Genomic DNA, 14441 nt, shown 5'->3' on the forward strand with positions numbered 1-14441 from the left:
CTTGTTAGTGTGATACTTCCTTTTTTGTAATGACTTTCTCTTTTCCTTGTCTCCTGAAGCCACAGACTCTTGCTGGGGTACAGTTCCCCAGGTACCAGGCGCCTTCTGTTGCCTCACCTAAATGGTCAGTCTTCACGCGTGAGTCCAGACGATGTTTGCAGGTGATTTGTGGAGGGAATCACAGTTGAGTCCAATCCTCTTCTGTTCTCATATAACAGGTGCACGTTCCAAGCCAGGGTTACTGGATAGCGATCAGGTGCAGGAACCCTGATTGATTTTTCCCTCACTAAGCCGGAGATGCTGAGGTCAGTTGTAGCACCCAACTAACTTAATCAGCATACAACTGGAGGATAAAAGTACAAACTTCATAACCTTTAAACTAGGCTAGAAATCAGCAAAACTTTTTTTAATGTGAAGCAGACTCTCAGAGAAGGTAATTGATTCATAAACACCTTTAAAAGAAGTTGGACCATTTGGTGGGAGATTAATGGAACTCCTGGAGAAATGGTATAAATGGCTGAAAACAGCCATTGCGCTATTTCTCCAAGCATTCTGCTGATCCCCCGCCAGTTACGCCAGGAAATCGGGAGAATCCCTGCAGAAATTTAGTGCCATTAACTGTGCAACTTACATAAGATTATATAGAATCTACAACACAGAAATAGGCCATTCAGCCCAACTGGTGTATGCCGGTCTTTATATGCCACACCAGTCTCCTCCTACTCTAAATACATTTCCCCACCCTGCTTCCATATCCTTCTATTCCCTTCTCCCTCATGTATGCATCAAGCCTTCCCTTAAATGCATCAATGCTATCTGCTTCAACCACTCCATGTGGCAGCGAGTACTACATTCTCACCACTCTCTGTGTAAAGAAATTCCTCCTAAATTCTTTATCTGTTAATAGCTATCTTATATTTATGCCCCACCTTCCATATCCTTTTTGTAGTGTGGAGACCAGAACTGCACACAGCATTCCAAGTGTGGTCTAACTAAGGTTACATTGAATTACATAGAGTCTACAGCACAGAAACAGTCCATTCACCGTAATTGGTCTATGCCGGTGTTTATGCTCCACACGAGCCTCCTTCCACTTAGCTTCATCTATCAGCATATTCTCATATTCCTTTCTCCGTCATATGCTTATCTAGCTTCCTCTTAAATACATCTATACTATTTGCCTCAACTACTCCTTGTGGTTGTGCATTCCACATTCTTAACACTCTTTGGGTAAAGAAGTTTCTCCTGAATACCCTATTGGATTTATTGGCGACTATCTTGTATTTATGGCCCCTAGTTTTGGTCTCCCCCACAATGTGAACATCTTCTCTATGTCTGCCTTATCAAATCCCGTCAAAACATTAAAGACCTCCACTGGGTCACCCCTCAGCCTTCTCTTGAGCCCCAGCCTGTTCAGCCTTTCCTGACAAGTATATCCTCTTAGTTCTGGTATCTTCCTCATGAATCCTTTTTGCACATTCTCCAGTGCCTCTATATACTTTTTATAATATGGAGACCAGAACTGTGCACAGTACTCTAAGTGTAGTCTAACCAAGGTTCTACATAAATTTGACACTACCTCCCTGCTTTTGTATTCTATTCCTCTAGTAATGAACCCCAGTGCTTGGTTTGTTTTCTTTATGGCCTTATTAACCTGTGTCGCTACTTTTAGTGATTTATGTGTATGTATTCCCAAATCACTTTGCCTCTCTACCCCATTTAATTTCTTTCCTTCCAAGGAATAAGTGGCCTCCTTATTCCTATTACCAAAATGAACAACTTCACACTTTGCTATATTTAATTTAATTTGCCATTTATCAATCTGTTTATGTCTTCCTGTATTTTGGTGCAGTCCTCCATATTATTAGGTCTCATCTGCAAGTTTCATCATACCTCCAAATTCTGAGTCCAAATCATTTATGTATATGGTGAACAACAGTGGTCCCAACACAAATGCCTTTCTGCCAGTCCAAGAAACCTCCCTTAACTACTACCCTCTGTTTTCTGTTTTGTAACTATCTTTTAATTCATTCTACTACCAGACCCCTGACTCCACATGCCCTGAACTTTGTCATGAGTCTCTTATGTGGCAATTTTTCAAAGGCCTTCTGAAAGTCCATGCATACCACATCCACTACATTGTCCTTGCCTACTCTTCCTGTTATTTCCTCAAAGAATTCAATAAGGTTGGCTAAACATGATATTCCTTTTAGAAATCCAAGCTGACTATTTTTAATTATATTCTCCGCCTCTAGATGTTTTGTTATCTGACCTTTTAGCAAAGATTCTTGTATCTTTCCTACCCCTGATGTTAAGATATCTGGTCTATAGTTCCCTGAATCAGTTCTTTCCCCCTTTTTGAAGATAGGAATTGCATTTGCTATTCACCAGACCTCTGGCGCTATTCCTTTTTCTATTGAATTGTTATATATGGATACTAGTGCCTCTGTTATCTCCACCCTAGTTTCTTCGAGTATCTGCAGGTGCAATTCATCTGGAACAAGGGCTAGTTTGTCTAATATCTGCTTTCATTCTATCTTCACTGTTGTAATAGAGGTACGGGAAGATGAGTGTTTCTTAAAGTATGAGATCAACAGGTAGTTGTGATTGGAGAGGGAGAGAAGTCAACAAGAAAATAATCATAAATAAACTCTGGATGAAGCAGGCTTGAAGGGTTAATTGACTTTTTTGAGCTCTGGACTTTTTTATGTTCTTAAATTTTTCCTTGAACTTCTAATAGTGAGATGATTTACTTTCTTTGTTCCTTTCAGTAAACTTTCGGTTAACATAAAGTGGAATAACTTGGCAGACAGGTGTAATTATAGAGTTATTGTTGCATCTGAAGTAAAGCCAATGACCGGCTGATGTAATGTGTAACGTATAAAGGTATAAAGGTCATTAACATCACTCATGCATTATCGTGCTTCCATCTAATTAAATTTCCCTGCCACGCCACAAAAGCAGCATTATCACTCTCAACATTTCAAAGCAAATCAGTCTTCAGTTAAGAGCTGAAAGGTACCGTGAAGAAAAATGTTTGCAGTGACATTTGCTCATTTAGTAAGAATGACCATTCTTCAAGGGATCATTTTTGGCCTTTTATGCAACTCAGCCTATGGTAAGACACAAACTCTTTTACATGGAAAGAATAAGATTCATTTGTGTTCAGGTTCATTGTCTAATTTGCTACAAAGTATTTACTTAATGAATGGTAAATTGCTTGTTAATTATTTGTAAATTCTAATTTGTTAACGTACAAGGAGCTATGACCAGTACCATATCTAAACCTGTTACGATAGTAGGACTTTACTTAATTAATAATAACTCGGTAAGGACCAGTTAAGTTAGTATATTGGCCGGGTGGTCTGCACCTTTGGTGTCGACCTGCTTCCCTTTTTCTCTTCTTCCACCAGACACCTGAGCCATTGGATCCTGCTCCGCCTTGGTGGCTTTTCATACTTTCCTTTCCATAAATCTCCCTTTAGCTCTTGTTGCTTCTTCAGTCTCTCCACATAACTGAATTCCCTCATCCCTGGTACCATTCCAGCAAATCCCTTCTTCACCCTGTCTAAGGCCTTAACATCCTTCCTAAAGTTGGGTGCTTAGAATTGAACACAATGCTCCAGCTGAGGTCTAATCAATGATTTATAAAGGTTTAGCATAACTTTCTTGTTTTTGTACTCTATGCCTCTATTAATAAAGCCCAGGATCCCATATGCTTTTTTAACAGCCTTCTCAACTTGTCTTGCCACCTTCAAAGATTTGTGTATGAGCGCCACCAGGTCTCTTTGTTCCTGCACCCACTTTGAAATTGTACCATGTAGTTTATATTGCCTCTCTTCATTCTTCCTATCAAAATGTATCACTTCACACTTCTCTGTGTTAAATTTAATCTGCCATGTATCTGCCCATTTCACCAGTTGTCTATGTCCTCCTGAAGTCTGTTGCTATCCTCCACATTGTTTACTACATTTCTGAGTTTAGTGTCATCTGCAAACTTTGAAATTATACCCTGTATATCCAAGTCCAGGTCATTAATATATATCAGAAAGAGCTGAAGTTTTGTCAGAATCTGTTTGACTCACTTCTTACAATGGTAATTTACAGTTTTGCTTTTTTAAAATCTTTTCTTGGAGGAGAATTTGTATCTTTTAAATTATCTAATAGGGTATTTTTCTATTCCTGAATTATTCTCCTGGTTTTATCCACTCCTCTTGTAAAGGTGCTGACTCATACTGATGTTCCACAGGTACTGTCAATCCTCCAGTACCTCCCTCAAGTGGCCATAGTTCATGTGCAACCCAGACTGAGGCGTAGAAATTGCTGAGTGCGTTTTCGTGCACAAAATGGGCACTGAGCTTGGAGCACGCGCCTGAACACGTGGCTACATAAACGGCTCCAAATTTGTCCCCCTATTTAATTTAAATAAAATAGACCTGCTGCCTGCGCTAATTGCGCTACTTTTTTAGCAGCTCACCTAATCGTGGGTGTCAATTTTGCGGTGCTGCTGACACCTTTTAAAGGCAGCCTGAACCTCTAAAGGGGAGGTGCAATTTGGCTGCAGGCAACTGTCACTGAAGATTCTACATAATGGCAGGCACAGCAGAAGCGGCAAGGGCCCTTCTGGTTTTCTGACACTGCTTTGGAGGTTTTGACGGAGGAGGTCGGCAGGAGATGTTCTATCCACAAGGTGGCAGGAAGCTATCAAGGCAAGCTGCCTGGCACAAGCAGGCAGAGGTAGCAGGTCGCGCCAGTGCCAGAAGTATCGCCCCCGCCACAACCAGGACACGGCTGCAATGCTGAAAAACGTTTAATTAAGGTAAGCCCCCTAACTCATATCTGTCATTATTCTCTGCTTAGTCATGCACTACGTGTACTCACAACCCTTTTATTCCCGGATTACCCCACTCTCCTCTAATCATTGCAATACATTTCACTCCATCTCCTTCTGCTCCTACTGCCACACTCTACACTTGCTACTCTCCTCACTATTACTTCCTTCACCTCCTCATACCTCTGCCATCTTTCTCACACCAGCAACACTATTCTACCCTCACGTGCACGTCCTCAAAACTTCTTGCTACTCTAACACTGACACACTTCCTTCTTTCAGAACAAGCTCGCACACAATAACAGGGAGCAGGCAGCCACAGGGAGAGGGCCACGTTTCATCCACGTGTTGTCCCCACTTGAAGAGCAAGTGAGGGACATCGTGGGCAGGAGCGTGCCATCTGCTGAGGCTGGAAGACAAGTCATGCAGGGTTTTAAATCATATTTCGCTCCTTCCCTTTGCATTTAAATTTCAACCATACACTTGATGCATGACAAATTACTGTTGTTTTCAGAAGCCAACCATCTGTCTCTGCTTACCCACGCCATTAAATGCTAACTCTTGTACCTTTCTTCCCTTTCAGCTGCAGAAGCTCCACTCAGCCTCAGGAAGCAGAAGAAGAAGAGGGCAGCTCTGCAGAGCAGGAGCCGTCACTTGACCTTACACTTGCAGACACCAGCTCAGAGACTGGTGCCACGCGTAGTTCAGAGGGTGGGCTAGAGGGGTCTGCATGTGGACATATTCTCAGCACAAGTGCGCAGGAGCAAGGACAACCCAGATAGAATAACCCAGGAAGTAGCTCACTGGAGGAAGAGTTCGCATCCTAGCCCTGCTGCAAGGGGTACAGATGAAGATATCGAGGGCCTTCCACACATAAGAAGATCGATGGGAAACTACAGGGACCTTCTAAGTATGCTGGGCTACCTGTCAGCGAGCTTGTGCACAATGTCAGAGACAAACATGTGTGCTTTTTTGGACATGTCAGCAAGACCATGCAGTCAAACATAGAGTGAGTGGTCAGCTCAATGAGTACTGCAGCGGGTCCCACAGTGAAAAGCTCTGGTGAAAAGCTCTGACAGCTTCCATGGCCATCTTGGCTCTGGGGGCCAGAATCTCCTCTGGCTTGCAAAGACTGACGGAAAGCATGGATAAGGGCTTTAGGAGTCTCATGTGCCCCTGAAAATTGAAATTGTGGTCCTAACTACGTTATAGGACCCCAGCACGCATAATAATAAGGTCTGTTGCCTAAAACAGGCGGGTGCTCCGGCTGCCCAAGGGAAGGACCCTTTAAAAATGGCAGCGAATGGAGCATCAGTGTTAATTGGGCAGTAAGTCTACTGACTCTGGCCGCGACCAGTTTTCAGGCACCTATGGGTCTAGTATGGCGGGTGGCATGTGCGTGCCTGTCCCACGCTCAAATTGCACCACCCGCCTTATTGGATCAGGAAAATAGAAACATAGAAAAAGGAGTAGGCCATTTAGCCCCTCGAGCCTGTTCCGCCATTCAATGAGATCATGGCTGACCTGTGACCTAACTCCATATACCCGCCCGAGCACCGTATCCTTTAATACCATTGGTTAAAAAAAAGCTATCAGTCTCAGATTTAAAATTAACAATTGAGCTAGCATCGACTGCCATTCGTGGAAGACAGTTCTAAACTTCTACCACCTTTTGAGTGTAGAAGTGTTTCTTAACTTCATTCCTGAAAGGATTGGGCTCTTCATGTAGTCGGAACTTTTCAGGAACCTCATGATAATATTAAAATAAGCGTCCTACGTTGGTTGTAGGACCATTTTGTGAAATTGGTCTGCTCCAGCCCCTGAGTCGCCACATGATAAACTCACCCAGTAACTCATGCTGCTATCAGCCAGCAAGAAACCTGCAGGACCACTATTTAAAGGGCTCAACCCCTCTATACGGGTTAGTTGGTGGCTTGTCTTGTTGGGCTGCTAGTCAGCTTCTGGGCTTTTTTTTGGCTATTTTCTGCATTCCACTCCTGATTTTGAGAGTTCCGGGAGTAACTTTGGCTGGTGCTGGACTGCTTGTCTACTGTACAAATATTTAATTTCACTCATTGGCTTTCTGTTTCTTCGAGTGGAACAGGATCTCCCTCCTTCTGCGGACAGCCTGGACCAGGTTCTCCAGCGAAACGTGCATCGGAAAACCTGGATGCCATCTCTGGACCTCTTGTAGCCATTTTATGCCTTTTAGAATGTTTCCTGCTGTCTGCTGCTTCCCCTTTAATGTGACGTTAACAAAAACCAAATATAAATGAAAAACACAACAGTCTGTCAGACACCCTTGTGCATACCCTTCGTGATCATAAATCCTTAGCCTTTCTCTTCCTACTACTTCTACGTGGTGCATCTCCTGTGGCTGTAGCAGAGGTAGTGGCAGGTTGCTCGTATCCATGACCGGACTGCTTAGATGCTTTCAGCCTACTGGGTTTTGGAGACCCTGAGGGCCCCTCCAACGCCTGCTCCACCTGCACCTGTGCAGGGGCAGATTTGGCTACATGGAGAGGAGGTAGCATTGCGGGTACTGGTTGAGAGGGGGGCAATGGGTGAGACGTGGGAGCGCTTTGAGTGGCGTCCCCCCTTCCATATCCCCTTTCGCAATCATCCCTCTCTTGGACCAGGCCCACATCACTCCTTCCACCCTGCTGGAGAACAGTTTGGAGGACATGTGTAATGCCTTGGAAGCCGAGTTGCAAAGTTTCTGTTTGCCTGTTTAAGGCTGCAGAATGTTGTTCACCGTGAGTCTGAACGGTCGTTGTCAGGGCATGAATGGACTCATTTGTAAGCCATGCTTGAGGCTTAATGGAGGCTAGCCTTCTCTCCATCACACACATTCCCACACTTACCTGCGACACTATCTGAGACATTTCGTGCCAGACAAGTGCCAGGCAATGACCATCTCCAACAAGAGAGAGTCTAACCACCTCCCCTTGAAATTCAACGGTATTACCATCACCGAATCCCCCACCATCAACATCCTGGGGGTCACCATTGACCAGAAACTTAACTGGACCAGCCCATAAATACTATGGCTACAAGAGCAGGTCAGAGGCTGGGTATTCTGCGGCGAGTGACTCACCTCCTGACTCCCCAAAGCATTTCCACCATCTACAAGGCACAAGTCAGGAGTGTGATAGAATACTCTCCACTTGCCTGGATGAGTGCAGCTCCAACAACATTCAAGAAGCTCGACACCAGGAGGAAGCAGCCCGCTTGATTGGCACCCCATCCACCATCCTAAACATTCAATCCCTCCACCACCGGTGCACCGTGGCTGCAGCGTGTACCATCCACAGGATGCACTGCAGCAACTCGCCAAGGCTTCTTCGACAGCACCTCCCAAACCCACAACCTCTACCACCTAGAAGGATAAGGGCAGCAGGCACATGGGAACAACACCACCTGCACGTTCCCCTCCAAGTGACACACCATCCTGATTTGGAAATATATCGCCGTTCCTTCATTGTCGCTGGGTCAAAATCCTGCAACTCCCTACCTAACAGCATTGTGGGAGAACCTTCACCACACGGACTGCAGCGGTTCAAGAAGGCGGCTCACCACCACCTTCTCAAGGGCAATTAGGGATGGACAATAAATGCTGGCCTTGCCAGTGACGCCCACATCCCATGAATGAATAATCAAAAAAAAATTTCTGCATTTCCCTGTAACACTATCTCAGACATTTCAGCAGTTATGTCCGACACTATCTCAGACAGTTGCTCACGTCCCTGTGACACTACCTCAGAGATTCCCTCACGTACCTGCGCCACCATTCCACTAATACAGGAGTTGGACTCGTCAATTCTCTGCGTTATTGTGGAGAGTGTGCGTGGCACCTGTTCCAGTACCTCGCAAATGTGCTGCTGCCCCTCGATCATTCTCCTTTTAGAGGATGGCCCCTGGCGTTCTGCATCTGCGTCCACCTGAGCAGAGCCTGGAAAGGAGTGCGCCCACTGATGCAGACTCTCCACAGCTGCTCCTGCCACCAGTGTCTGCTCGTGCTAACTTGTGTGTGGTGACTCACCCAGGTGCCAACCCAACTAACTGACTTCCAGGACCCACCGAGTTGTGACTATCTGCGCTGGTGGATAGCTTGCTAAGATGTGACCATTTTAAAAAATTCGTTCATGGGATGTGGGCATTGCTGGCGAGGCCAACATTTATTGCCTGTCCCTAATTGCCCTTGAGAAGGTGGTGGTGAGCCGCCTTCTTGAGCCACTGCAGTCCATGTGGTGAAGTTTCTCCCACAGCCGGGAGCTCCTCTGAGGATTCACCCTCTGTCATCTCTGCAGTAAGAGAACAGAAGGCAATATTAAGCATCATCACAGATGTGTCATGTTGCGATCGGCTTACTGAGGTGTTCAACATGCCACAGCCGGGATTGTTAACATCAATTCATGTTGTGTATGATGAATGTTAAAGTTGTGTCACCAAACGTTTGTGGGGTGCCAGACTCGGCATCCCTGACAGACAGGCACTCGATGGTGCAGCTGATCTGCAGGGCCTCCTTCTCCACGTCTGTGAGGACCACTATCTGTTGTGGCCGCCCTCCAAACCTCGCCCTCTCGCGTGCATTTTGCACTCTCTTCTCCTAGAAGGGGAGAAAGTACAGTGAGTGAGTGAGGGTGAAGTGGTCAGCCGATGAATGCATTGCTTTGGGTGAGGCTGACCGTGAAAGAGGTGCATCAGAGGGTGAGTATCAGATGGAGACGTCACATTGGATCAGGATTGGGGTGAGTGGTAGTGGTGAGGTCACAAATGGGGAGGTGAGGAAGTGCTCAGGAAGTGAATGTAAGTTGAGGATGAGCCTTAAGTGGGTGTGAGGAGTGATGTGATGGAGTAGTCTTGGCAGTGCAGAGTGAGTTGGGGGTGGGGGTGGTGATGTGCACCACGGAATGCAGGAGAATCAGGAAGTGTACTCACTTTTGCTGACTAGTTATGTCATTGAAACATTTCCTGCACTGGTCCCAAGTGCGGGAGATGCTGCTCCTGCTGGCGACCTCCTCTGCCACCTCGAGTCAGGCCTTCTTGGTGGCAGAGGCAGGGCGCTTCCTCCTGTCGGCCGGGTAAAATAATTCCCTCCTCCTCACCCCGGCCAGCAGCACCTGAAGTGAGGCATCACTGAATCTTGGAGTAGCCTTGCCCCTGTGCTGCTCCATTGGGTCTTCTTGCGCTTTGATCCAGCAAAAATCATTGGAGCAATGGCCCTTTAAATCCAGACTCTCCAGCTCACAACCTATCATGTGGGTTCGCAGACCGTCCACTGCGCAGCTTTCGAACAGCAAACCTGGAAACAAGGTTAATGGCCACCAATTAAGTCGGGATCCCGTGGGGAATGGTGAGTTTTTATTATTCGGGTTTGCTGCACGCCCATTGACCCCTCCCCCGCCCCGGTGCCATCCCACCACCCTTTTAAAATCAAGCCCATGGAATCGGAAAAGAATGAACAGTAATGAGAAAATGCAGTTATGATGAGATTTTAAAAAGTAGGTTGTATTTACAGGGCAATGTTAAAGGGGTTTGAAGTGTTTAAGTGGATAAATATTGAACTATTATATATAATGGACAGTTAATCAGTAATAAAGGATTCATAAAGGATTGGTAATGCAAGTATATAGGGAGAAACTAGAAGGAAGATATTTGCTGTAACACTTAGTAGCTGAAACGTTTCATCACAAGTGTCTATTCAATCTGACACAATCACAACACTTACAGAGAATACATGATGCCATAAATTAGAAGGGCATGTAAAGATACAGGGAAAGAGAAGCCGAATGGGATTGATGTAGTTGTGGCGTGGCAAGCCAGCAATGACACACTCACAATCACAATGGGCACAGTAGCGCAAACCTTCTACCACTGTATTAACAGGCTGGCAGTCCTTCATGATGTGCCACTGTGAAAAAGAGTTGTGAAATCAAATGAACAGGAATAGTCTGTATCTGAAGCAAGAGGCAGGTTTCCTTTGCACTGCAAATACCAGTGGGATGGGTTAGATTGCAAAATGAAGAAGATGCTATCGGCCTAATAAATGTCTGATTCTCAGACGTATCTAAATTGGGTGAGCGTTGTGTTTAAAAGAATAGCTTTATGTCCTACAAAAGTCGACAAGAAGCAAATATTTTGAAGGAATGCTTCTTCTTCAAGAAATTCAATGCAATCTTCAATATTGTTTATATGGTTGTTCTAAATTAGCATTTTTAAATATCTCTCTTACAATTTCTGCAACAATGCCACAGCAACCACAGCAAGTATGTTTTGTACATTTCATTGTGGCTGTAATGTCAGGCACTGAAATGATTGTTGAAAATTAAAAATGAGGTTGCTTGAATTCATCGCTTTAGAAACTGTTTCTTCCTTGAAAAGGGGCATCATCCAGGATTAGATATGCAAGGATATACAGGCAGACTAGAAGGAATTTATTTTCCTGTAAGGGGTTATTAGGATATGAAATGCATTACCACAAGTGGTTATTGATGCAGAGTCAATCATAGCATCTAGAGAGAATATAATAACATAAAGAAGTAGGATATGAAAAGATTCTGGATGTGACCAGAGAGATTGGATTAGGGTAACGCTGGAAAAGCCGATATTGACATTTAGGGCTCGATTTTCAAATGGCGGTGGGTGGTCAATGGGCGCGGGTAACACAACTAATAAAATCTTACCGTTTCCGACGTGATCGTGAATTAATTGGTGGCCCTTCCGGGTTTGCAGTCCAAAAGCTTCGCAGTGGGCGGACTGCACACCCGCGTGACAGGCTGTCAGCTGGATCATCTCTATTTAAAGGGACATTGCTCCAAAGGCTTTTGCTGCACCAAAGACCAAAAAGGAACAATGAAGCAGCACAGGGGCAAGGCTGCTGTAGGATTTAATGATGCCTCACTGCAGCAGCTACTGGCCAGGGTGAGGAGGAGGAGGGAAGTGTTTTACACCCCCGACGGAAGGAAGTGCCCTGTATCTGCCACCAAGAAGGCCTGGCTTGAGGTGGCAGAGGAGGTGCAGTAGCAACATCTCCCGCATCTGGATCCAGTGCCGGAAATGGTTCAATGACCTAACTAGGTCAGCAAAAGTGAGTACACTTACTGATTCTCCTGCATTCCGTGTTTCACATCTCAATGCCCACAACTCATTCAGCACTGCCAACACTACTCTATCACATCACTCCTCACACCCACTTAAGTCTTATCCTTATCTTCATCCTTATCCTCCCCATTTGTGACCCCACCACTTCCAATCAGCACAATCCTGATCCAATGTGATGTCTCCGTCTCATTCTCGCTCTCTGATGCATTTCTTTCACGGTCAGCCTCACCCAAAGCAATGCATTAATCGGCTGGCTACTTCACCATCACTCACTCACACGTCTGTACTTTCTCCCCTTCTAGAAGAGAGTGCAAAATGCACGTGAGAGGGCGAGGACTGGAGTGGGGCCACAACAAATAGTGGTCCTCACAGATGTGTAGCAGGAGGCCCTGCAGATCAGCCGCACCCTCGAGTGCCTGTCCGACGGGGACGCCGAAACTGGCGTCCCACAAACCTCTGGTGACACAAATTTAACATTCATCACACACAGCATGAATTGATGTTAACAATGCTTGGCATGTTGAACACCTCAGTAAGCTGATCGCAACATGACACATCTGTGACGATGCTTAATATTGCCTTCTGTTCTCTTACAGGCCCTTCAACGACTGCAGTGACAGCAGAGGGTAATTCCTCAGAGGAGCTCCCGGCATCTGAGGGTGCACCGTGACATCATAGCGAGCCATCCACCAGCGCAGATACTCACACCTTGGTGAATCCTAGTGCTCAATCAGTTGGGTTGGCACCTGGTTGGTCACCACACACAAGTGAGCACGAGCAGACACTGGTGGCAGGAGCAGCTGCAGAGAGTCCACGTGGTGGGTGCACTCCTTCCAGGCTCTGCTCAGCTGGATGCAGATGCTGAACCCTGAGGGCCATCCTTTAAAAGGAGAATGATCGAGGACAGCAGCATATTTGCGAGGTACTGGAACAGGTGCCATGCACACTCTCCACAATAGTGCAGAAGATAGACTCCTGCATTAGTGGTTTGGCAGCACAGGTAAGTGCAGGAATTTCTGTGATGGAAAGAAGGCTAGCCTCTGTTGAACTTCAAGACAGCTCACAAATGAGTCCATTCAGGCCCTGACAACGGTCATTCCGACTCAGGGTGAACAACATTCTGCCACCTTAAACAGGCAGACTGATACACTAGCACTGGACTTACAAGGCATCACACATGTCCTCCAAATTGTTGTCCAGCAGAGTGGTAGGATTGATGTGGCCCTGGCCCAGGGGAGGGATGATGGTGAAAGGGGACATGGAAGTGAGGATGCCATTCAAAGCGCTCCCACGTCTCACCCGTTGCCCCCCTCTCAACCAGTATCCGCAATGCTGCCTCCTGTCCAGGTGGCCGAGTCTGCCCCTGCACAGGTGCAGGTGGAGCAGTCTTTGGAGGGGCCCTCACGGGCCCGAAACCCAGAGGGCGTAGGCTGAAAGCATCTAAGCAGTCAGGGTATAAACATGAGCAACCTGCCACCACATCTGCTGCAGCCACAGGGGATGCACCACGTAGACGTGGTAGGAAGAGAAAGGCTAAGGATTTGTGAGCATGAAGGGGATGCACAAGGGTGTCTGACAGACTGTCATGTTTTTCATTTATATTTAGTTTTTGTTATGTTCACATTAAATGTTATCATTCTCACCACTACTGCCATGTCTTGCCCATTCTTGACTGTTTTTTGTGATAGCGCCCTTTCATGTGCTTCACGATGAACGGCGACACTTGATGCCACCCATTGGGTCACTTTACAGTGGGTATATGTGTAGTTGCAGGACTGTTTTGTGCAGGGAGGTGGGGGGGGGGGGGGGGACTGGTGTTGGCGCTGGTCTTTCCTGAGGACAGGACTCTTCACACTTTCTGATGTTAAGAGAACCGTTCATATATCAGTGACTCCCTGGCCTCATGAGCAGCCAGGTGAGCCACTGCTCTGGCCATGGTTTTGTTCTCCTCCTCCTCCTACTCCTCTGCCTCCTCCTCCTCCTCAATGTGAATGGCAGATGTGGATGGGGCCCCCTCAAGCAGCACCCCTCTCTGTTGTGCCATGTTGTGCAGAACACAACACACTACTATAATGCGTCCCACTCTGTCTGGTGTGTATTGAAGCGCTCCCCCAGAACGATCAAGGCACCTAAATCGCATCTTGAGCAGCCCTATAGGATGCTCAATTGTAGACCTGGTGGCGATGTGGCTGTCGTTGTATCGACGCTGTTGCCCGGTGATGGAGTTCCTCAGAGGTGTCATGAGCCATGTGTGCAGGGGGTATCCCTTGCCATGAGGAGCGTGCCCTGGGATGTTGAATTCCCTCAAAATGAAGGAATCGTGGCAGCTGTCAGGGAATCTGGCATGCACGTGAAGAAATCTTCTGCAGTGGTCGCAAACGAGCTGAGCGTTGATGGAGTGATACCCCTTTCTGTTGATGAACAGTACTGGCTCATGTGGAGGTGCTCGGATTGCTACATGGGTGCAATTGATTGCACCCTGTACCCATGGGAGGCCAGCCACAGA

General features: G+C 46.3%; 1 protein-coding gene across 4 annotated transcripts in view; it reads left to right on the plus strand.

Annotated features, from left to right (window-relative positions):
- Positions 1-2934: 2934 nt before the first annotated feature.
- Positions 2935-14441, plus strand: part of LOC137323285 (mucin-13-like) — a 58214-nt gene continuing 46707 nt past the window's right edge. For all 4 annotated transcript variants that reach the window (XM_067986773.1, XM_067986774.1, XM_067986775.1 and 1 more), the window contains exon 1: positions 2935-3118. In XM_067986773.1, the coding sequence (XP_067842874.1) occupies positions 3034-3118 (85 nt within the window). In that variant the 5' untranslated portion in view covers positions 2935-3033. The remainder of the gene's footprint in view (positions 3119-14441) is intronic.

Source organism: Heptranchias perlo, chromosome 7, assembly GCF_035084215.1.
Source record: "Heptranchias perlo isolate sHepPer1 chromosome 7, sHepPer1.hap1, whole genome shotgun sequence".
Classification (NCBI taxonomy): domain Eukaryota; kingdom Metazoa; phylum Chordata; class Chondrichthyes; order Hexanchiformes; family Hexanchidae; genus Heptranchias; species Heptranchias perlo.